Source organism: Centruroides sculpturatus, unplaced genomic scaffold (assembly GCF_000671375.1).
Source record: "Centruroides sculpturatus isolate CEXI.00-Female unplaced genomic scaffold, Cexi_2.0 scaffold113, whole genome shotgun sequence".
Classification (NCBI taxonomy): domain Eukaryota; kingdom Metazoa; phylum Arthropoda; class Arachnida; order Scorpiones; family Buthidae; genus Centruroides; species Centruroides sculpturatus.
In genome coordinates this window covers 573,175-598,800 of record NW_019385770.1, presented here as the reverse complement: position 1 = coordinate 598,800, position 25,626 = coordinate 573,175, and the positions used below count along the sequence as shown (strand labels likewise).

Below are 25,626 nucleotides of genomic sequence, written 5' to 3'. Positions count from 1 at the left end.
GTAGTAATTTTTTCTGTACACATATACATATACGTGTTTCGGGTAAACATACCCCTCATCAGTAGACAGTTAAAGATTAAATTGGTAATAAGAACAGTAAGGCATTGTTAATTAATTAGAATACATATTGTTTGAAGTTGGCTGGATACACCTCTTCCGAGGACTGGCGTTACTTATTGTCTAATTTAAACTATAAGATTAAATCTCTAGTGATACAACTTCGGTTAAATATACCATTTTTTTAAATGGGAGATATGATAAATACCGTATGTTCTTTTTGATTTAGTAGTTGGAATATTTTTTAAAAATGTTTATGGTTTATTTCATGTGAACCTCTTGAATACATAAAAGAATCATTGCTGGGATACCAAACAGAACAAAAATTAAATTGATTATAAAATAAGGTAGTCTATTATCACCCAGGCGCGGATTCAGAGGGGCGATGGCACCCCAAGCTTCCAATATTCCAATAACTCAGCGTTTAGACATTAAAACTTAAAACCCATCTATGGCTCGCTTATATTGTATTGGGCTACGTCCTACGTGGCAGCGTCCAGCGACCGCGTTTAGCGTGTAGCGACCATCAGATGACGCTTCTACACGCGCGTTTGGAAGCAGCTACCAAGCCAGTTTGATCGCCGCTTCCACTGCTCGCGCTTCCAACGAAGAAAATAGCTGATTTTGAAGATGAATGTAAACAGAAAGACAAATGAATTGTGTATATATGTTGTATGTACTATAATTAATAATCTTTTACGTAACTTAATAATTTCTGATTTTGTAAATGCAACATTTCAAAAATNGACAAATGAATTGTGTATATATGTTGTATGTACTATAATTAATAATCTTTTACGTAACTTAATAATTTCTGATTTTGTTAAAAAAAATAAAAAATTTTTTAAACTTACTATTCTATAAAGATTCTTTATATTTGTTGTATATCTAGTTAGTGATAACAATTAACTGTCAAGTTTACCGTTTTAATGCTTGCCGTAATTTCCATAGTAGCATTCGACGAAGTCTCTCGCCGCCATCTTGTAAACAACATGCGTCCACTCTGGTCAGAAGTCGCTCGCGAGTTGATACCTGATACCTGATGTCATCCAGCATAGGACAGTTGTATAAATACATGACACCGTCCCGCACCCCACACAGCTGACAGCAGTCAGAATTAGAGTGGTGAAACCTTTTCAGGTAAACACGAAAGCGCCCGTGTTCTGTCANTCGCGAGTTGATACCTGATACCTGATGTCATCCAGCATAGGACAGTTGTATAAATACATGACACCGTCCCGCACCCCACACAGCTGACAGCAGTCAGAATTAGAGTGGTGAAACCTTTTCAGGTAAACACGAAAGCGCCCGTGTTCTGTCAAAAATTGGACTAAATCATGTGTGAGTTGAATCCATTTGCTGTGAATGCGTTCCTTGAGCTTTGGGATAAAACGTCTTGTTATGTGTTGTTGTGGGATCTTGTCCCAATCCAGTTGCCAAGTTTCCAAAGCATTGTCCCAGATAAAGTATTTAAGTTTTGACTTAGATACCTTATCTGGCCTACAATCTCATTCGCTTATAGGCAGGAGGATTATCAGGATTAGGCGTTACGTTTCGCGCCAGAAAGTCAGCCCATTCATTACCCGGAATGCCGCTGTGTCCTTTGATCCAATTGATGGCATACTTGTTAAAAGACGTAGAAGCTGCAGAGAAGATGTCGTTCGCAACAGGGTGAGTATTATCTTTATTCTCCAAAGCAGCAACAGTCGCAGCACTGTCTGAGAAGATGTTTATCAGTTTGTTCACAACATCAGAGTTGCACCAGTTGATTGCCATCAATACAGTGAAGATCTCATCTTGGAAGACAGAGCATTCCGGGTGTAGAGCAAAGGAATCACTGTAAACTTCTTCACCAGCCTGAGAGATCACAAAGGCACTTGCCGTGCCGTCCGTTGACTTGGATCCATCTGTAAAAGCTTCAATCTTTGTAGAGGTAACATGAGGAGAGAGTCCCTTCCTTAAGGCAGGATGTGGGAGTGTAGATACAGGTCTGTCTAATTTAAACATGGTAGCATTAAAAATGGTTCCGTTAATATCAACATCCCTGCCCCTAGAGATACAGAAACACAGAAACGTTTCCTATTAAAATGGAGAAATTGGAGAATGGAGAGCTTCCCAGCCACTACAGGGAGGGCTGCATTTGAAACAGTGGAATAGCACCTGGTAAGTCGTAATAAGGCAGGCAATCTGCTGTGCAGACTTCAGACACCGATGGTTGAGATTGAGAGGCAGCAGTGCTCCAAACAGCAGATGCATATGAGATAGTTGGTAAAAACAGGCAATCATATATGGCATTAGCTGCCTCAAAACAGAGGCCCCACTTGCATCTGGCAATCCTTAAAAAACCATTAAAGGTCAAGTTACTTTGACTAGTAATGTGTTTTATATGCTGTTTCCAGGAGAGTTTATGATCAATCACAACCCCAAGGAGAGTGAGATGACTTACTTTTATTGACTCACTAGCTTAAAGTTTTAACAAAGTTCGAGCGAATACGTAATTAGCAAAAAAAAAAAGTTGAAATAAAGTGATTAAACAAACATTATTACGAATATCGTAAATAACAGTTCACAAATGCATATATAGAAATATTTTTTGAAGGGGGAAATGGTCTTCACAATTTGAAATCGAACACACTGTGCTCGAATGATCGTGTAAACGCGCGCCATCTATCGTAGGATAAATGTACTATGCCAAAACCTTCGCGGGAGTGTATTAAAAACTTTCCGAAGTTTTATGGCAATCGTACTATGCCACAAACCTTCGCCGGAGTATATTAAACAACTTCCCAAAGTTTCACGGCAATCGGATAAACGGTGTGGCAATGCATGAAGGACAGACAAACAGACACACACATTCATTTTTATATATATAGATTACGAAACCTGATACAAGGCACGTCTGTAAAGGTCAGGGGCTCCCGGAGAGGAGAAAACGATTCCCTTAGTCTTTTGTCATGTTAAAGCTGAGTTTATTTCTTACACCCCAGTTGTATACTTTTTTAAGAATGTCAGTGGCTTTCCTTTCTATGTAGTTTCTTGATGGGGCAGGGAAAACCACAAAGGCATCGTCTGCATATGCATAAACACGACATTGGTAGCCAAAGTCAGTATGGAAGAAGTTATTGAATAAAATATCTCAGAACAGGGGCCCACAAACAGACTCCAATGGACAGCCGCGTTGTAGCTTACGTGTAAATTGAAGATGCCCCAGGGAGATAATTGCTTCTCTATCCTCAAAGTAATTAGCAGAAAGATGGAATAAGTTAGCCGGACAACTGCACTCACGTAATCTGTGTAAAATTTCCGGCTTGCATTTATATATTACACACACTTTTAGCCTATTGGGCTATTTGGATACATATGCTTTGGTTTATATTAAACGTGCCCCGACTGCCGGGGCGCCCTTTTTTTTTTAATTGCCCGTGACAGACGTCTGGATCTTCGGGTATGACCTTATATAATGTAATAGAAGTTCTTTCAATTTTCACTAACTCTATTATAATAAATTTGTTATCTATTAATTTTGCTCAACAAATTTTACATATTTGTAAAAAGTTATTTCTACATTGTTTTATGTACAAACATACATGTTTGCTTCCTTCCCCTTGTAAAGGCAAAAGCCAAATAAATAAAAGTTTATTATTAAAAAAAAACCTGATAGACTTATCACTTTGAAACAATGGCAATTATTATTTCAATAATCAGTCTCATCCAGAATTTTCTGTGATGAACTGAATATATTTAAATTAAGAGAAAAATGTTTGGACTTCTTGAAAATACCTATATCGTTTTTATAATTTATTCTTTAGGTAAAATTTTAATAAAAACTATTATTATTTAACATAAAAACTAATTGTCTATGATTTATAATGTAAAAACATCAATGTTCAGAAATCAAATTTAACCGTTAAAAATTGTATTTTTTCCGGCTATTAAACCATTTTATTGTAGGTAAATATACTCTGAAATATTTTCAGATAATATATGTGAATTAATTAGGTCTGAAATATTTAAAATGATACAAATAAGAAATAATAATACATGATATATACCACAAACATTTTATTATAACAAATGTTCAATTATGTGGTTACAAAGATTCATTTGACCCATTCAAAATGACCTGAAAAAGAAAAAAAAACAATGTTTGTAAATTATTATTTATCATCATTATTAAATGATTTATAATAAACAGAATTTAAATTGATTTCAAATACTAAAAAACTTTTAGTTAATAGTTTACTTCTCATTAAGACATAATATATTCCTACATAAAACAATAAAATGGCAATTTTCCTTTTTAAATAATTATAAATATGTACATACATATAATTTCTAATTTTTCTGTTATCTATACAGTAATTTAAATTTGTATTCATATGTGCAATAACATGTGAATTCATGCACATAAATTTTTACATTAATCCAATTTTTCAGCACTACTTGTATATGTTGTTAAATATTTACTGTGGAAATGTGGCAACTAAATAATCATGTCCTGAAAAAGTACTATGGGCAAAAGGCAAAAAAAATGCTGGAAAGAGCCCTTACTCAACTTTCTCAGCCTCAAAAGGAGATTAAGGGGACCATTATGAAGTCTGATACAGTGGTGCCTCGTATAACATACTTAATCCGTTCCAGGTGCACGTCCGTTAAGTGAATAGTCCATTATAGGAAACGCATTTTCCCATAGAAATACATGTTAAAACATATAATTCGTTCCGCAGCATAAAATAACCGTACTGTACCATAAAAAAAAAATGAAAATGGAGCAGTTACCAATTATGTCGGGTAGTCAGATGCTGTGAGTAGGAGGTGGAGGAACACTTTCTTCACACATTCGTACAGATACAGACTTTTTACATATTGCAGCGGGACTTTTTTTTATTGTTTTTTAATCGGATTCAGATTCAGGAGAGACTACCGGAGCTTGCATGGTCAACTCCTCTTGTTCCGTCCTTTGTTTTTTCCCTGCTAGTTTCTTGAAAAACACGTCCAAGGTGGTCTATTTCTCTCTTCTTCAACACCTGTCGGAAATGACGGGCAAGGGTGTCATTGTAGAGATCATTGATCCTGTTGGCCTCAGCTCTGTTTGGATAATGAGTGTTGGTAAACTCCTGAACCTCTCCCCATTTGACAAGGAAGTTTTTGTCAACTCTTATACCCCGTTCACACACAATCCACGACTCACTTCAATCTCGATTTACCCACAATCTGGATTGTGACTGTCGCTAGTGGAACGTTGTGCTGTTCGCACAGGTAACTCGCTTGAGAAGAACCCGGCTATTACACGCGATGATAAAATTGACATAACTACGCGGTAAGTCACAAACACCAACAAACAAAATGGGAGTTTTGGTTAGATATAAATACTTTTTCTTGCCGTATATCTAATAATAGACAGATGTCATCGTCTCTCCAGATGTCTTTTTTATTTTTCTGTCAATAGCCGGACACGTGTTCAGCAGCCATCTTGTATTTTCTCGCGCGCGTGGGATTGTGGGATCTCTCTTATGACTGGATCTAGTTTCAAGAACTCTCTCCAGTCGATCGCGATAGAACCTCGTTTCAGTCGAGATTGAAACGGTCGAGAGCGTTCGCACCAAGGAACTCTCTCTGACCTTAGTCACAATCTAGATCGAAATGCTCGGTGCGAACGGGGTATTACTCCTTCTGATGATGTCTTGCTTTGTTTCAATTGAAATCACCTTTCTGTTTTTTTAGAAGCCATGATTTGCACAACACTTGAATAAATGTAAATACCCTGCACTGAGGTGTTGTACATAATAAACAAGGGAGCAAGCCTAATGCCAACGCTCTGTACTTCAGATATACTGATAATATATTCTAATAATACTAATATATTATAAAAATAGCAGATTGTCATTGGCAACGGGAAAAGAGTGGAAACGTGATTCGCACTTGTGCGTAGAAAGTCCATTGGTCGCCTCACGTAACTGCCGAACGGAAAGTCCGTTGTTCGCAGTCAGTCCGTTGCTCGAGTCAAGTAACGGCCAAACAGAAAGTCCGTTATTCGCAGCGTCCGTTATACGAGGCACCACTGTATTTTTCAATTACAACAGAATATAAAATTTAAATAATAAAAGCTTGAAAGGTGTACTTTTTGTTGTATTATTATGTATATTTTGTTGTATAATGCAACAATATTTGTATATATGTATATGTATATGTATATAAAATTATATATATATACAGTGGTGCCTCATATAACGTATGCCTCAAATAATGGACTCTGCGAACAACGGACTTTCTGTTTGGCCGTTACATGACTCATGCAACAGACTGGCTACGAACAATGGACTTTCCATTCAGCAGTTATGTGAGGCAAACAACGGACTTTCTGCGAACAAGTGCAAATGATGTTTCCACTCTTTTGCCATTGCCAATGACAATCTGCTATTTTTATAATATATTAGCATTATTAGAATATATTATTATATCTGAAGTACAGAGCTCCCGTTGGGATTTGGCTTGCTTCTTTATTTATTATGTACATCACCTCAGTGCAGGGTATTTACATTTATTCAAGTGTTGTGCAAATCATGGCTTCTAAAAAACAGAAAGGTGATTTCAATTGAAACAAAGCAAGAAATCATCAGTTGACAAAAAATTCCTTGTCAAATGGGGAGAGGTTCAGGAGTTTACTAATACTCATTATCCAAACAGAGCTGAGGCTAACAGGATTAATGATCCCTACAATGACACCCTTGCCCGTCATTTCCGACAGGTGTTGAAGAAGAGAGAAACAGACCACATGATTTTCAAGAAGCCATCTGCCAAAAAACAAAGGATGAAACAAGAGGAGTTGGCCTGCAACAGTGGCGTAGCAAACATAACTGGCGCCCAGGGCACGACACTTTATTGGCACCCCCCTCCAGAAACACATATAGTTTGTCTTGGAGACCATTGCATGATACACCCCCTTGCATCCCCCTTGCTATGCCACTGCCCTGCAAGCTCTGGTAGTCTCTCCCTAATCTGATTCCGATTAAAAAACAATAAAAAGAGACCTGCTGCAATGTGTAAAAAGTCTGTATCCATATGAATGTGTGAAAAAAGTGTTCCTTCACCTCCTCCTCACAACATCTGACTACCTGGCATAATTGGTGACTGCTCCATTTAAATTTTTTTTATGGTACAGTACGGTTATTTTATGCTGTGGATCAAATTATATGTTTTAGCATTTTTTTCTATGGCAAAATGCGTTTCGTATATCGGATTTTTCACTTAATGGACATGCACATGGAATGGATTAAGTATGTTATACGAGGCACCACTATGTATGTATATATATATGAGGATGTTTGTTATGTACAGTACAACTAGGATGTTCTATCAATTGCTATGAAACTTGTCAATTATGTACATATATTTCTAACTTATCTTAGATAATGCCATACATTCCATCTAAAAATATTGATTCAATTTCTATATATATTATATTCACTTAATTACTGTGACAATGATATAGCATGAAATAGATGTGCCATTACTACGACAGCTAGCACATTGAACTTGCTTGCATGGAGTGTAGTAGTGTTTTGCCCCTATACATCATACTTTTCCTGTTCACAATAGTGTTGTGCTGGTTACGGATCCAACTCCATTCAGGGCCCTTAGTCTTAGTTTTTTGTGTTGTACTTAAATTGACATCATCGAACTCACTCATGTTACTATGACTCACAAAATTGATAGTCTTGAGTTAGGCCCATCAAGTGAACTCAAAAGGCAAGTGGAAATATGTCATACTCACTTGGTCACATTAAGCATGATGGGATTATTTACAATGCATCTGGGTTTGCAACTGTAATGATTTAATGATATTATAATGCAACTATAAATCAACTTAAGTGTAACAAGTTGTAAACAAATCAATGTGAATTAGTTTACATGTGTTACAGTTAAAAGTTTTGTCTTATAGCAATACAGTATGCAGAAACAAAATGGAAACATCCAATGTTTTATTTTTAAAAATAAACGAAAAGAACAAAAAGAAATATTAGTAATATACAGTACTAGCAGACCCTGCCACATGTTGTTGTGGCTCAAAATGTATCTATTATATATGTATAACACTTCACCCGTGGGGGGGGGGGATTTTTCGAAAAATTTCTTTTTAGTGTACATTCTCTTGACGTACCCTATTAAAACGCAATCAAACATGCAAAAACCCGCATCTAAAATAATATAATAGAAGCCAAGTTCTTCACGGTAAGCCTTAATTCTGTTCTTCTCCCCCGCGGGGGAATATCAAAAAATCCCTTCTTAGTGTACATTCTGTTAACGTACCCTATTAAAATGCAATCAAAAACCCGCATCTAAAATAGTATAAATAGAAGCAGAGTTCTTTACTGTAAGCCTTAATCCTAACCATCTCCCTTCAGTGGGGGAAATTTCGACACGTATATTACAGTATATAAAAACATGTGCGTTTTCGAATGCAGCGTTGTGTCAAAATTTCAAAGGAATCGGTAGAACAAACGAACATTACATTTTTATTTATATAGATAGATAGAAGATGATCCGCTTTAGTTCATTTTCACAGAAAAGCATAATGCCTCACAGAAAAGCAAACTTAGGGCGTCATACTCGTAGCACCATCTGTTGGACAAAAAAGCCTTAACCATAGATGATATCATTTAATTTATATGAATGTTTAACGGAATAATATATAGCCTATGTCCACCCTGAGGTTCCATTCTAAATATTGGTGAAAGAATTTTTGAAATCGGATGAGTAGTTTCGGAGTTTACCTGCTGCAAATAAACTTACATACATATATACATACATACAAGCATTACCTCTATAATATTAGTATAGATATAGAAAATAATAAGAAAATGAACAGTGAAAAATTTGACAACAAATTTACAAAAAAAGACAATTTGATTTGTGGAGAGAAATAGTTGAAAAATTAATTGCATGTGTTAGAGCTAAAAATTTTGTTGTGTAATGGAAAAAGTATTTTAATATAATCTTTTCTTCCTTGATCTATTTCTTAAATTGTTTTGTCTATAAACATTATTTATTAATCAGAACTTAACACTTCTGATTAATAAATAATCTTAATATAGTGTCTATGCTCTTAATAATTTATACATATAATTTACTATCATTTTAATTCTCTTTTTCGATGAATTGATACTTCTTTTTATTTTTGGAAAAATTTGCTGTATAATTTTACTAATTATGAATTAAATTTTTTTTATTAGTGTTGACTTGACATGAAAAGAAATGGCATCTACTCTTGGTCGAAAAATTTGTTGCCTTCTTAAACAACTCTTTCAGCTCTTTCTAATGCTTCGATTGCGATCAGAATAGCATATCCATCAGCCATTTCCACTTTCATGTAGAGATCTCACATGCTTGACTCAAAGAGAGTAGAAACTCACATGGTGAGATGGGAAAGCATGTGAGTTATGACTCAAGACTAAGGGACCATGGAAAATTTTTGAATTGAAATAACATGACTTGCAATGCAAACCAAAAGTTCATATATGGTTAATCTGGGCCTCCTGCTCTTAAACCTTCCATATCTGGTCTCAACTTTCATCTATCTAACTCCATTGTTGAGGTTAAGGACAGACAAATGGACAACAGTGAAAATTTATAGGTCTAAAATTTTTTCAAATTGCTGCCCAACAAGTACACTCCAGTAACCGAGTGGATAAAATCCCCGAACATTGGTAGTCAGTTGTGGGTTTGCACATAGCCAACAGACTGGCTATGTGGAGTTTTCTGGGTTTTCTTCATGTTAGTAACACCTAAATAGGAACCAACTTTACATAAGTCTTTCCAGGATGCATCCTCTTCAGCAGATTCACATGTTGTGTTGCTGTAACCAAATAAACCAAACCAATTCTAATAATTCTTCTATAAATGCAATATTTATGACAACATACTTAATTACCACGAAACTTGGACACCCCACCCCCTCCCAACTCTTCTCCTCTTATTAACCCATAAACCTATTACTCCAAACTTCTCTCACTAATACTGCTTAAAGATGTTCTAATGTTCAGCTAAATTAATGTACGTGCAACAATTTAAGGCACAAAGTAGAGCTCGAAGCCCCTTTGTGCTGATGTTTATTTTTCCTATTTATTAACACAGTGATGTTGCTTCATTCAAAATTTCCTATAGTTGTAATCTGTATAATGTACACTTTATTCACATGTTGAGTCTTACTATCAAATCTGCTTCAACTATCCTTATTCCGCAACTTTCGAAAGTTTCCTTTATTCTGATGTTTTTACTGAGCTTTACTTTTTAAACCTGGTTTCATCAGTGTTTTTGATAAGATCATATAAAAGCAATTATTCTCACATTTTTACAAGAATTTTTTGTATTTAAGCAACTCTTATATTAAGTCTTTCAGACATTAATTAATTAATTAAAAACCACACTCAATTTGGCACGCGAAAAAACCTTCAATGGGAGAGAGGGGGCACTGAACAGTTGAACAGTGGCCCTTTCATATGGAGGAAGCATGAAACCCACAGTTCCACTTGTTGCAAGAAAAGTGTAAAATTTCTACAGAGTACAGTAACCCCCATATAACACGGGAGTTGTTCCAAAAAATTGCCGTGTTATGCAAATCTGTGTTATACGAAACAAAGAACTAGTGCAAAAAGGGGGGTTAGGTTCCAAAAATTAAAAAACATGCTGTTAAATCCTTATTTAAATCAGATTTATTATTCATTTTTTTCATAGATAAAATACTTATTTATTATTTAAGTAAATATTTTACCATAGGATTATTCATTCTATATGATCTCAGCATGAGCATCATCAACTGGTTAACAGTTTTTGGGTGCTTCGTTAATTAATAGCAGTCACTCTGCAACAGGAGTATGCTGCTGTTTGTAGGCATTTAGGAATGACGGTGAAAGAAAGATGGCGGTGCCACACTATTGATAGTATTGTGATGGAGGAATCTATAATTCTAAAATGAACTTTTAGAGGCAAAAGAAGGGTCCCAATTGTAAAATTTTACAATTAAATGGATTATTTGTTGAAAGGGCATTCAAAGTAGCCACAAAAACAATTAGAATGCTTGCGCGGAGTTACGCGGAAGTATAAAAGAATGCACCCTTTATTACATTTCATGTTCTACGAGGGTTTTACTCAATTCCTGAACTGTGTTAGAGAAAACCCATGCTACAAAAGCACCGTGTTATATGGGAATATTCCCAATTCTCGAACCGTGTTAGAGTGAAAACATGCTATAGAAGTGCCATGTTATACGGGGGTTAGCTGTATTATGTGGTGGGGATACGTGTACTGAAGGAACAGGAAAGTTATGCATGGTCAATACTAATTTATAGATTATAGTTTTTTGATGTTTTTATACAAATGTTATAACCATCAAACTAGATTTTCTGATAAAGTAAAACTGGAAAATAAGGTGACACAAATAAAACATTGTTTCAGTTGCATGAAAACTGTTTTAAAAATCTCTCATTATGATGATCCTGCAATGTCAAGCAAAAAATTATTTTTCATATATAANTTTTTAAAAAATACACTAAATCTAAATGCAGAAGCATATTAAAACTTACCTAATTTTTTACATCCACAACTGGAATTTGAACACTAACTGGTAGAGCATATTCATAACCTCCTTTAGAAGCCATTTGATTTTGTAATGTATCTAACTGAAATTTATAATAAAATATTTCAATAATAACTACAACCCTTTGTAAAATCATATTTCAAAGAAAAAGGAAACAAGAGTAGCTTTTTAAATAATCATATTATTGGGCTGCAATTTGAAAAGAATTTTAGACCTATAAATTACCACTGTCATCTGTCCAACTGACTGCCTGTCCTTCCTTAATCAGAAGAATGGAGTTAGATAGATGAAAGCAGACCAGATATGAAAAGCTTAAGGGCAGGAAGCCTCAATTAGGTATATAAGAACTTCTGGTTTAAACAGGAAGTCAAGTTATTTCAATTCAAAAATTTTCCCATGAAAGGAGTTAGATACAACTATTGCTAACAGGAAAACTATGATGTACAGGGGCAACACACTGCTAATTTGAGATGGAATGCATATATTTGAAATGAAATAAATTAAAAATTTCAGCCATTATGTAATTAAAAATTGCTTATTATTTAATATTTTATTCTTGTAATATGTACCAACTGAATTAATGTTTCCTTAGTTTTAATTATCTTTTTAACATTATTGATGATATTAAAAATTTTATTTCTAATTTAAGTTGCAGAATATTCTAAGTTACATACTACACAAAAATCTGTATATATTACTCTACTTACTTAGGTAAAATACCATCTTTTTTAGCTAATCTGTTTATGCAATCATCAGATTCTCCCTAAACAAATTAGAAATTAAAAATTATAATTAACATTTTATAAAAATATATTTTAAATTCAAATATAAAAATTAAACACACTGAATATCTTGCATTGCAATTTTAATGGAATTATAGTTCAAGAAATTTAAAAGCATAAAACAAAAATGCTTTATGCTTAGGTATACTTTTTCTTATAAACATGTATTGATATTAGTAAAAGTATATTTTAACAAGAAATCTTTGCAATAACACATTCATCCCTAAATTTATGCAGTATGTTTTATATACAGTCTCAGTTTTATTTGTTCTATCATATTTAATAAAATTATTATAAATCAATACATCAAAAATTCTTAGTTAACTACTTTTTATTTAATATATCATTCTGGCCTTGTTTTGATTGATTCATGTAAAACATAATAAACATCTCTGCAAAGTGATAACAAATTACTTTTCTGCACTCTGCACAAAACTACCTTGATTCCAATTCTGAATCTGGATTGATTAATTCATAAAATACCTTCAAAATTTGTCAAGTGATAAAAACTTTAATTTCACTATTAATTTGTATATGAGAATTATAAACTGTAATATCAGTCAAGCTATTACAAAAATCACAGCTTTACCAAGTGTAACTTAAAAGTAACACGTTACAAATAATTAAATAAAACAAAACAAAATCCCTCAAATACTTAAATAAGATAAAAATAAATAATCTTTTAAATGCTTATATTGGGTAAAAACAGGCATAGTCATACAAATACTTTTTATGATAGGGGTGTTTTAAAATGCAAAATTAGTTAAAAATTCTTATCTAACACTGATCACTTTAGATTGGGACTTAAGAAGTGAAAGATGTGATCAGTATGTTAAAAAAATTAAAGATATATTTTTATGTACAAAATTAATGTAATGTATTTTTTATAATACACATAGGTATTTCTCTCACATATTGTTTTCTATACTGACAGACTAAATTTTCATTGTTTTTAAACATATTAAAAAAAACCATGTGAAACAAATACTCTGCATAAATCAAGGGAAAAATGCATTGTATCTGTTACTTCCAGATTAATTATCATAAATTAATTCAATTTATTTTTCACAAAAGGGAATTTATTTTTTTTTTACTACCTGAACTGTGAACCTTCTGAAGTTGTAAGAATAATTGAGAAAATTTTTTTTTATTTTTGTTTATCAGAATGAATACATATGATATGGTAATAAAAATTAATCATTATATTCAATAAAAATGAACATCAAAACTTAAAATTTTAAGTGAATACACTGTAATTTTAAATTTTTAGTCAGCCATAAAATAAGAACTCACCATTCGTCTAATTGCTCCACATATAGCATAGGCTTTGTTTGTACCTGTAACTCTGCCTGTATTTTCATCAACCTACAAAAAATGTTATTTATTTATAAACTATCAAATATTTTAAATTTGGTTTCATATAAAAAAAAAACAGTAAAAATTTTTCTTATTAATTTAAGAAATTAAGCTTTTACAGAGAAATTTATTGATCTTTGTTTATTGATTACTGATACAAATTAAACCAAGAACATATTGTGATGGGATGGCACCAAATTTTCCCCAATTCTGATTCTGCTGAAAACTCTGAATTCCAATACAATTCCCCATTCAGTTTTTTTTTTATTAGTTTCTAAAGTTATTTTTGTTTAGAAAAATTAATGATTTACATTAAGAGTTCATTAACTCCACTCATTAATAAACATCAAGCTTAATGGAAAATGACCAAAAAATCCAGAATCAATCTTTCAAAAGAAACCGGAAAATTCTCCATTCACATAGAACATGTGTACGAATGGAGTTGTTCTACATGAACTATACATAAGCACACATACTACAAAATTTGTTTTGTAATATGCATCCTTTTATTGCATACTACAAAACAAATTTACAGTAGAGCAACGATTATCCGACTCAATTGGGGACTGGGGTTGATCGGATAATTGAAAAGTCGAATAACCGAAAAGTATGAAAACATCCATTATTAGTGTAGTATATTATTATATCCCATGTAATTAGTATATTAGTACAGGTAACCCCCGTATAACATGGTAGTTACATTCCAAAAAATTGCCGTGTTATGCGAATCAAAGAACTAGTACGAAAAGGAGGGTTAGGTTCCAAAAATTAAAAAACATGCTAGTATATTTTCATAATTAAGATAAATATCTTCATTAAAATTTTTTTAAGTGATACATATTAATATAAATTAAACAATGTTTTCTTCGTCATCACTAAAAACACTATTAATTAACCGAGAGCGTTTTCTTTTTGGCAAGTTATCGTTATCCTCTGAGCATTTTTCTGCATTATTTTCAGATTTATGCTTTACCTTTTGCAAAAAGTGTATGTAATTTTAGATTGCTTGCTTCTAGTTATAAGATCTTTATAAATTTCCTTATATGGTGCTAAGCACTTATGAAATAAGGGAAAAACATCTGGCAACAACAGAAGCAGAAGCGTCGAGATATGGCAAAATTGAAACAATTTTCATGAAGGACCATGTGTATGGAAAAGAGAAAAGAAAATTTACACACTGAAGTACTAATAGTTCATGAAAATAATAATTTTTGTGAACTATTAGTACTTAAGTATGTAAAAATTTATTACATTTCATGTTGTACGAGGGTTTTACCCATTTCTCGAACCGTGTCAGAGTGAATCCGTGTTATAAAAGTACCGTGTTATACGGGGGATGGTACCAATTCTCGAACCGTGTTAGAGTGAATCCGTGCTATAGAAGTGCCGTGTTATACGGGGGTTACCTGTATATTGCTATTAACCTACTTTGCGTTGAATTTTCCTCCATGTTAAGCCTATCAATTTTTTTTTTTTAAATAATAATCGTTGTTATTGTATCGTTAAAAATTAGAAAATTAAGCCTCGTTTAAATACTGGCTCCCTTTCATGGTTGTTCCATGTTGCCAGCTAAAACATGTAAAAATAATATTAAAGTAGCCAAGACATAGCTAAATATTGTAGTGCCACATCGCTAGCAGACATTTGAATTTGCCGACTAGAACGCGGTCGGTTAACTGAGGTGATGGTTAATCAGGGGTTGGATAATCGATGCTCTACTGTATAATCTTATTTCAGATAGTTAATATTGCAACACTACACTCAAAGAAATTACAGCTAATTTCCTTTTACTCAAAGAACTATCCCATCATGTCATCTAAGGTCTACAATCTTCGGAAACTGCTTTGTTGGCCAATACAATAATCAGGGGGGAAGGTAAATAAGGAGATGCACTTTTTTCATGCTTCTTGAATTTGGTATGCTTTATAAATGCTTTATTTCCATCATATTTAACACTAAATGAGATTCAGTAAATGATGCAAAGTGTGCTGAACAAATATATCATCATGAGTTAACCAATATTTGAATTTATTCACATGAGCCAAGAATGTCTAGATTGTCATCTAGAAAAATAAATTTTTAACTCAAAACAGCAGTAAACTGCAAACGATTATTTTTACTTATAACAAATGCACTTTGTGCAATTCTGATTCACAGTATCATCTGTGAATCATAACAAAAACACTTCTATATAAGCCAAAACCAATTTAGCTTGAAAACCTTAAATACTTTTTCAACAACACTTTATTTCAATGACAGTTTTAGACCCCTTTTCATAGATCTCTGTCAGGTTTAACAAGACTCAAATTGTCTTCCTGAACAGTTGCTGAAAAAAATATTTAAGGTGTTGTTCAAGTGTTTTATCGTTATAAGTAAACATACAAAATATTAAAAATGATTTTATCTAATATTTTTTGAATTAAAATATAATTTTGTTTATATTTTAAACTGTTTTGCCAATACTTAAATATTTTTGTTGACTGCTGTCCTTGATTTGAAGTTGCCAAATAAGCTGACCCAATACAGGCCAGGTGATAACCCTAATGTCACCACCCTATCTCTCCTAAAATGGAGACAGTTAGTATTGACTGAGTGCAATCTCTCATCACTCTGAAAATGTCTACACAAAAGAATAATCCACTATAACAGATGTCACCTTGTGTATGGGGCATTGTGTGCTCTCTGTTTTGTCAACATAAAAGCTTCCAATAAAATAACACTTTATTATTAATATTGTAATTTTAAAACTTTTAATCCTCAACTGAAACAAATAATTATTTTCTTGTTAAATGAAGAAGAATCAGAAATCGTGATGAGATTTGCTTGATTCTGATTCCCAAAAAATGCTCAATTTTTCCAATTAATCATCTCATCACTAATATTTGATAAAAATTTTGGCAAAATCCAAAAAGTCAAAGCTTGGATATCCTCTTGTTAACAGAAAAGCTGATTATACTCCATGGTAATAAAATTGTGAAAATAACAATGTCATGTAATCTGAATGCTTAAGTTAATCTACTGAAAGTTTCAAAATATTCTTAAAAATTTGTTCAGTTTTTCATTCAAATAAAATATCAAATATTTCAATAAATATATATACAAATATGATTCATATCCACTTTAATATTTTTGAATTATTTATTCTATTAATATTGTGTGTTTTAATGAAACATAGTGGGTTTTCTTCATGTTAGTAACACCTAAATAGGNTTATAAATAAATATAATAGAATTAATATTTAAATACAAGACTTGTACATGTTTAACTTCATTCTGATAATAATAGCTATGTTATTTTAATTTGTAGCAGAATTGAAGTTTTGCTATTTTATTCCAAGTACAAAAATTATTATTTCTGTTTTATTTTTGATAGTCTAAATTTTTACCTATTTAAAATTTTTAACTATCTTTCTTTTACCTTTATGAAAATTACATTAATTCAAAATTTAAAGATTACAAAATTTTTTTTAAATAATTGATATTCTTAAAAATTATTCTTACAAAAAACAACTGTACAAGCAAACTGAAACTATACATACGGAGAATCACACCTACATGCAAAATTTCCAGCAAAGAAACACCCAAATTTAGTATTTGAATGTTTTCTGCCACTACTTTATCGGCCCTCTTCAGGAAATGTATAACAAAATAACAGTTCTATACATAGAATGTAGTCACATTCTAATTTTCAAAAGTTTCAAATAAGTTTGAACAGTGGTTGTGATGTATCATATATAGAGGAGTATTGCATCAACACAGATTACATACCTGTACCAAATGCGTGGAAGTATTATTTAACTCTTAAAAGATAAATTGTATACGATATGTCACAAATGTTGTTCAAACTGATTTGAAACTTGAAAACTAGAATGTGGCTACATTCTATAAATAGAACAGTTATTTCATTATACATTTCCTGAAGAGGGCCGATAAAGTAGTGGCCGAAAACATTAGAATACTGAATTTGGGTGTTTCTTTCCTGAAAAATTATTCTTCTGATGAATTCCATAATATTAAGTTTAATTATTAAATTATTATTCTATTCATAATCATTTCACTACAAAACAAATTTTCCAACCATAGTAAAAAAATTCTAAAATTCAACATCCTTTCACATGTCTGGGTCGACTTCACCAATGTTGATTATATCCCAGTGATTGCAAAAGAACCTTGAAGAAGACTGCAAAAAATTTTTTTATGTATGTCTTCAACAGTGTATATTTTTAATTTTTTAAATACATATTTTGTCCTATAGTTTTAGAATGGTTTTCTTTACAATGAAAATTTTCGAAGATATCCAATGTCATGAAACTTTTAGCTAATTTACTAAATATAATTGGAAAAAAGCCTACAAAAGAAGGTTGATTCCACAAATGTTGATTGTGTTCTAGTAATTGTGAAAGGATGTTGAAGACTGAAAATTTTTTTGTATATGTCTTCAATATTGTAAATTTTGAAATTTCCAATCATTATTACATAGCTTGATAAAAGTTTAAGAGTACTGTCTATCGGTGTTAACAAAGTTTTGATGAACAATTAACACCGACACAGTGCTCTTATACTTTTATCAAATAAAATCTGACATAAAAAAATAATTATTTCTTTCATGATTACATAGTCATTTAAAACATTTAAATATTTCAAATTAAGGTATCCAATTCCTAAATTAATGGGTTTAAAATAATAAATATTCAGTAAGATTTAAGAATAAATCATTTCTTAAAGAAAATTTTTTTTGAACATTTTAAAAAGTGAATCTCACTTGCAAATCAATCACAGTTAATAATGTACAGTAGAGCCTCGATTATCCGGACTAATTGGGGATGAAGGTAGTTCGGATAAGGAAAAATCCAGATAATCGAAACAAATACTTTAATTTGTCTTTTAATGATAATACAACACATTTTCTTTTCGATGACATATCGGTAACATTAAAAGTAAATACTGTATTTAAATCGTGATCAAATTTTCAAGAAACAAACGTTCGTATTGAATTTGGACTACTACTGACCAACGCTAACAGACTACCTATTGTTTAAAAGGCCCTCTGGTGGCGCAAGAAGACGGATTTTATAAAATAAAAAGCAGTTGAAACTGCATTTTTATGAATAAAAATTTGACAAACTATTTATCGTTTTATGACGAGTAAAATTTTTTCGTCGCGTTCGCGGCTTTTAAGTAATGCATAAACCTTCGAGGCGCGAGGCCCTTCGGACCGCGAGGCATAGGCGGTGGCCCACGTCGTCCATGCCTTACGCCGCCCTTGGTCATAGAAATGATGTAATTTGAATATAAATTATTTATAAATACGTATGTCAAGTTATATTTTTATTACTACGTAAAATATATTTAAGAGTTTACGACCACTGTGCTGGGTGAGACGTTGTTGAAACAAAAAAAGTTATGCATTCCATCACGTACATAAACAGTGTCGTAATTCGCCAAGTGCAAATCAGCAAATTCGTAAAATTTTTGTTTATTTTGAACAATCCGGATAATCGAAAATCCGGATAATGGAGGTCCGAGGTTCTACTGTATTTAGAAAGATTTTTTTATGATTAAAAAATATGAAAATTTAAAAATTTTTCCAACACTAGTATAATAGTATACTTCATCAAATTCATAATAATAATTCATCTAAAAACATACCTCAGCAATATTTAACTGGATAGATGCATAATCTTTTGCATGAATAATTCTATTGCTTGCAGAGCTATATTAAAAAAATTAAATTTTAAAATATTGGTTTTAATAATTATAAATTTTCTAACAGACAGCATAAATTCATAAATGATTAAATCACAACCTATATAACTATATACAACTAAATGATTACTTTTTTGTTTTTTGTTTATGAAATTTTCGCTTTTAAAGTGTCATATAGTTTACAAACATATATTCAATAGAAAAGAATAACACCATTACTGCCACTTATTATTGTAACCTAAAAAACAAATTGAAGACTACTATTGCAGAGAAAAGGCACTTAACCAACGGGCTGGCTGAATTTTCTTCAATGTCTAATGATGTGCCAATTCCCCTAGAAAGAACTAGAAAGCACACCCCTTGGCAGTTCACCTAATCCTTTTACATCATGTCAATGCACCAGCAGATTCCACCTGCCTCACCCAGAAAAAATTGTCAACCATCATTTCCAAATCCCTTCCCATTCCCACATTCTTCTGTTTGGTTCCTAGTGACTTTCATGTTTCTCTAAACCTGAAGAAAATGATGACAGGCAATGAATTTCAGACAAATAAAGTCATCACTGTAATGAAGGGTTATTTTGCAGAACTTTACAAATCAGTTTTTTCTGCTAGAGTGAAGGCTTTGGAATACCTCTGGAATAAGTATGTTAATTTAAGAGATAATATCAAAAAATAAACAATCATATTTTGTTTCATTACATCTCATTCCTGGAACTTTCTAACCATTAACATATTCTTTTCTTGCCAGTTACATACTGTTCTAAGCAAATTGGCATGATAAGTTAATATTTCTGGGCTGTTATGTTTTTTCATTGTTAACTGATAAATTGATTTACATCAATTAATTAATTCTACATATCAGACATTCTTTAGAATGCAATATACTTAACAATAAGAAATAATTGGTAATGTATCAATAATAATAATCTATTTGTTTAAAAACAAAAAATTTCATATAAACATTTTAAAGCCCAATATTTTATAATAAAACAAAAACAATTACCAGATTTAAATCAAGTAATCATTTAGTTAGAAACAAAAAATTTCTTTCAAAAATAGGCAAATGGCACTGAAAATTAATCAGACTTGATAATTGTCTATGAATGGAGTAAATCTTATTTTTCAAAAAATTTTTTCTAAAAAATTATTAAAACCTTAAGGGCTGATTGCAGAGACAAAGTTTAGAGGCTGCCACAATGTAGACAGCGATTAGAAACAAGTTATTTGACCTATTTTCTAGACTCACTGGACAGGAGGTTTAGAGGGCTTTTCAATTCAAGCTTTTTTCCACGAACAAAGCTTCAATTGTAGCTTTGTTCGTGGAAAAGTTTAGATAAAAACAGATATCTTTCCTTCGATAAATGTTGTAAACAGTACGAATCGACAAAATTATTCATTAATTAATTGCTCGGCGCAAAAACAACAAAATTAAATACTTTAAATTTGTTTTAAATGTTCCAATTTCGACATTCAAATGGGCGAAGACTTAAAACTTCAATTTAATTTAAATCAGATGCATTTATTTACAATTCCAGTATCGTGTCGGTTATAAAACGTTAATGCATTTCCGAGTCATTGTACTGTTAAACAAAAGAGACAATTTTAATAATTACAGAAATCTGTTTATAGATATTAAAAAAAATGCAATATTAATAATAAAATATTTAAAATTATTCATTTCGACAGTAATAAGATGTCGAAATAATTCCTTAAAAATCTATTCCGAAGACGAATTTCGAATTCGGTATAAATTTTCTAAATATGGATTTGTTCATATTTTAAATCGTATTGGCGACGAAATTAAATATCGAAATGGAAAAGGATTGTCATTAATTGCCGAACAATGATTTTGACGGCCTTAAGCTTTCGGAATATAGCTGACGACCATTTCTGACGTCACGAAGAAATAACCCGATTGGCCGAACGACTCCTAAAACAGGGGAGTAATAGCGAAGTAAGTAAGAGCCAATGTTTTGCCGAAGTTCATTTAGAGAACGGTCAGAAATAGACGATCGTCGGCTTTGCAACGCATTTTAAACTGCGGTTCAGCCAGCCAACAGCTATAGGCCGTTCGTTGATAAACGTCGTTTAATGTAAACTCTGTCTCTGCAATCGGCCATAACTGTTTTCAGTTTGAATAAAAATTTCAAATTAAAATCACAGATACAGAAAGCTAGCAGGTTCTACATGTCACCTTTATTATCATTATTAATGAAGTTATTAAGAAGTATGAATTAATGAAGCTATTGTTTCTTTAAGCACCATACATTTTTTAATGTTAATTTAATAATTTTAAATTTAACAAGTAAAACAACAAAGCATTTTTGGGATGAGACTGTCTTGGAGAACACAAGCAATGCACAAATCTCGCACTCGTGCCTGTTTGTAGAAAGTCTCAGCATTCTGCATTTTCTTTTGACACAGTTCTCAGTCCCCTGACTACCTACAAGTCTCGTTTATTTTATATGCGCATGATTTGGGCACCATATACTGTGTCAAATTGCAACTCCTGACATGTACAGTACAGTACTCCATCATACCTCTAAGGCTCTCAATCTTTTTGATGTCAGGGAACACTAAACTATGACATTTTTTCTGCAGAACACTTACAATAAATCAGCTTTAAAGCAAGGGTAGCAAACTTTTTTGAAATCAAGAGCATGCTCGGACTAGTATATGATGTCATTGGCATTTGCTGATTACATTCCCATACAAAAATTAGTTTACATTGTATCAATTTTTCTTTTGCAACAATTTTTAACTGTATATTTCATTTTTTCACAGAACACTTGAAGAGGCTTGAAGGCACACCAGTGTTCTGCAGACCATGAATTGAGAACTACGGCTCTAAGGTGTGCAGTCATTGACAGCAGTGATTTTAGAGATGAGACATAGTCTTGCAAAAAGTAATAATGTTTTTTAACAATTATTTATCAATTAGTCCACTTATTATTTATACAATTGCATGTTCTTTTATAGAAACAAATACAGCACTATAAATTTTTTAATCATTATTTTCCTTATCATGACTGGAGATAATGTATTATTTATAATAAAATTCAAATGGTAATTTTTTGTTGTTTTAACTTTAACTATTTTAAACTTAAAATAAGGGGTTAAAGTTTAACCTCCTCAATTTAGTTTATCCAGTTGTGGTTTTAGAACAATAGTCATCCTTACTTTAAAAATCATGATAAAGCCCATGCTTATATGATAAGCCACACTGCAGCTCTAAATGAAACTAGGACCATAGGAGTAAAAAAAAGACAGAAATCAATGGTCTAAATGTGAAATAAAAATGGATCTGAGCTACTAGTTAAACATGTGATAGACTTAATGGAGCATGTGGCTAACTACAATCATGTTCCAGAAGTAATCGGTGCAATGGCATTTCTCACATTTTAAGTTTTTAATCTCTAGTACCATAAACAGTTGATTTTTAGCATTGTTTGTGAAATAGTCCAGATTTTTTCACTTTTAAATTTTATCTCATTTTTGAGTTGCCTAAATTCTAGTTTGACTGATTTCATAGACTATATCTCACAAAAAAATCACTTGTAGACAATCAGTTCCTTTGACATTTTTTACTTCTACAGGCATGGTCTACAGCTCTAAAAGCCAGCGCAAACTAGGCAATGTGTTGCTTTTGATGTGATATCACAGGCAAATTTGTCGCTTGTGATATCACTCGTGACATATTCTACAGAACCAATGGGCATTTCATCTACTACTCTACAAACTACTGCTCAGTAGTTTGTTTTGTAAAATGACAACGACTTCGTAGTTAATGTTAGCTTTGGCCACTTGGATTTATTGTCTGTCAAAAATTTAATAAATAAACAATAATGAAATTGAGGACCCAATAGATTTATAAATTTCAATAAAATAATTTATATTACTTCTATCAAGAGCCAACAAACAGCTGTTTTGTAATCCCAGGTTTTGACCAATACATGGCCAAAACCTGAAGCACAACCGTGAACCTTCTTTATGGTCTACAGCACATGCTCCTTTCTCTCAAACTATCAAATGTGCATGAGCTTTGTCATTCACAACCTGAAAAATCAAACTTCTTGGATCCTAGAGGCATCAAACAGACCACCTACTTTCCATCAAAGGGTATGACAGAGTGATTGTTGAGTCAATGATTGGCAATTGATGGCCATTAAGCGGGGGATGATCAGCCTAAATTGCTTCACCCAGTTTTCTGCAATATTGCCTAGTTTGCACTGGCTTTAAAGTCCCAACTGCCTCATAAATACTTTAAAAATTAATCAAGTTAAATAAAATAATAATTCACAATTCTTCGCAATATTGTTTCAATGATAAACAAATTAAAATACCAGTTGGCGTTTAGTAGTACCTTGGTAGTCCCAACGATCATGCTTTTGTTAGCTTAGGTTAACTACATTTTTAGTAGACAGAAGAAAGGAATACCTAAAAAGAAAAAAAGAAGGAAACGTCATACTAAAAATGTAGTTAACCTAACCAACCTAAAATAACTGAAGCATGGCCATTGGGACTACCAAGGTAAACTTCAACCAAATGGTTAATGTCCAGGGTCGTAGACCATCATGGCGGCTCTTCCTATTTTAGCCTCGAAACCGGACCGCTTTGGAGACGACGTGTCACGTGACGACGCGAGCGAACGGCGGCGGCTGCTGCGCCGCGATAAACGGGGAAAACCGACGCGCGGGTTAACGTCCATATACGTAGACTCATGGCGGCTCATCTCTGATTCCGCAAAAAAAAAAGGAAACAGTGGGGACGCACGTTCTAACCTAACCTAACCTATTCTAATAATATAATTGGTAATAATTATGATAATTTATTAGAATAGGTTAGGTTAGGTTAGAACGTGCGTCCCCACTGTTTCCTTTTCTTTTTGCGGAATCAGAGATGAGCCGCATGAGTCTACGTATATGGACGTTAACCCGCGCGTCGGTTTTCCCCGTTTATCGCGGCGCAGCAGCCGCAGCGGTTCGCTCGCGTCGTCACGTGACACGTCGTCTCCAAAGCGGTCCTGTTTCGAGGCTAAAACAGGAAGAGCCGCCATGATGGTCTACGACCGTGAACATTAACCGATTTTACAAATACATGTGCCGGGCTGTGAACGGCTCACATATTTGTAAAATCTAAGTGACTCGTACAACATGTAATTCAGATAAAACGGAAAAATCAATGATCTTATAGGGGGGTCGACTGTATATGCAATTTCTTATCACGTAACTTAATTTAACATGATACTATAATAATTTTATTTTAAACCCGATCCTCTTTAATAATGAATCGAAACTCCATTTTGGTTTACGGAACACTACAGAACTTACCATTTACGAGGAATATATAAATCAACGTGTTCTCCGGCTTCGTTTTGCATTTTGTTTATCCTAAAACAAAAACATTAGATACCGATTAAAATTTGTAAGGATTAATACCTGGAGTATATTGACTGTTTTACCATATTTTACTTACTTTATCCAAAGCACAAAAAAGATACAACTAACCACGTTGTTAATAAAATAAAAATGGCGACTACTTACAATTAGCGCCCTCTGATAACTAAATTATAATACAATAATGTAAAAAGTTTACAAAATCTGAAAAAATATTGTATAATTTTTATACATTTATATATAAATTTAAAATATTTCTCAGAAATAAATATTTTGATATTTTATAAAATATTTGTTTTTAAAAAATTCAAACGACATCAACGATAACTCTATTGTTATATTTCTTTCAATGTTGCCAATGAAACCGTAATTACCCACTTTTCGGGTATTTTGTAGTGGGTAATTTGGTAACTTATCTTAACTGATGAGTAGTTTTTTAATGTTTCACATAGTTTTAATATCTCTTTATTTGAAACTGTACTAAAGTTAAATTAATTTCTTCACTCGTTAAGTACTTTTTTAAAAATCTTTTCGCCCTGTGGGCACTGAGAGGATCTCTTTTAGCAACCTCATTATGGATTCGGACAAGCCCACAATGGGGCGGCCGATTGGTGAGAGACGGGGGCCGACATATCCGGCCGGATCATCCCCGAAAAATTCCTGGGGATTTATCGACCCGTCCTGATTCGAACCTAGGTACCCCAGAGCGGTAGGCTGCCACCTTGACCGCTC

The 25,626-nt window shown here is 32.7% G+C and overlaps 1 protein-coding gene across 1 annotated transcript; it reads right to left on the bottom strand.

Annotated features, from left to right (window-relative positions):
* Positions 1 to 4,104: 4,104 nt before the first annotated feature.
* LOC111641979 (40S ribosomal protein S21-like) lies at positions 4,105 to 25,053 on the bottom strand. The gene is made up of 6 exons (XM_023388237.1): positions 24,974 to 25,053; positions 24,829 to 24,888; positions 19,440 to 19,503; positions 13,729 to 13,800; positions 12,361 to 12,416; positions 4,105 to 4,180 (listed from the first exon to the last, which is right to left on the bottom strand). The coding sequence occupies exons 2-6, from the start codon at positions 24,876 to 24,878 to the stop codon at positions 4,171 to 4,173; spliced, it is 252 nt and encodes an 83-aa protein (XP_023244005.1). The 5' UTR covers positions 24,879 to 24,888; positions 24,974 to 25,053; the 3' UTR covers positions 4,105 to 4,170.
* Positions 25,054 to 25,626: the final 573 nt, after the last annotated feature.

What these genes read in the sequence shown, in the direction of transcription:
- LOC111641979 (XM_023388237.1), bottom strand. Translation starts at nt 24,878, where the DNA reads ATGCAAAACGAAGCCGGAGAACACGTTGATTTATATATTCCTCGTAAA. An exon ending in TTATATATTCCTCGTAAATG is followed by an intron (nt 19,504 to 24,828) that starts GTAAGTTCTGTA and finishes TTTTTAATATAG; the next exon opens with CTCTGCAAGCAATAGAATTA. An exon ending in TCCAGTTAAATATTGCTGAG is followed by an intron (nt 13,801 to 19,439) that starts GTATGTTTTTAG and finishes CATTTTTTGTAG; the next exon opens with GTTGATGAAAATACAGGCAG.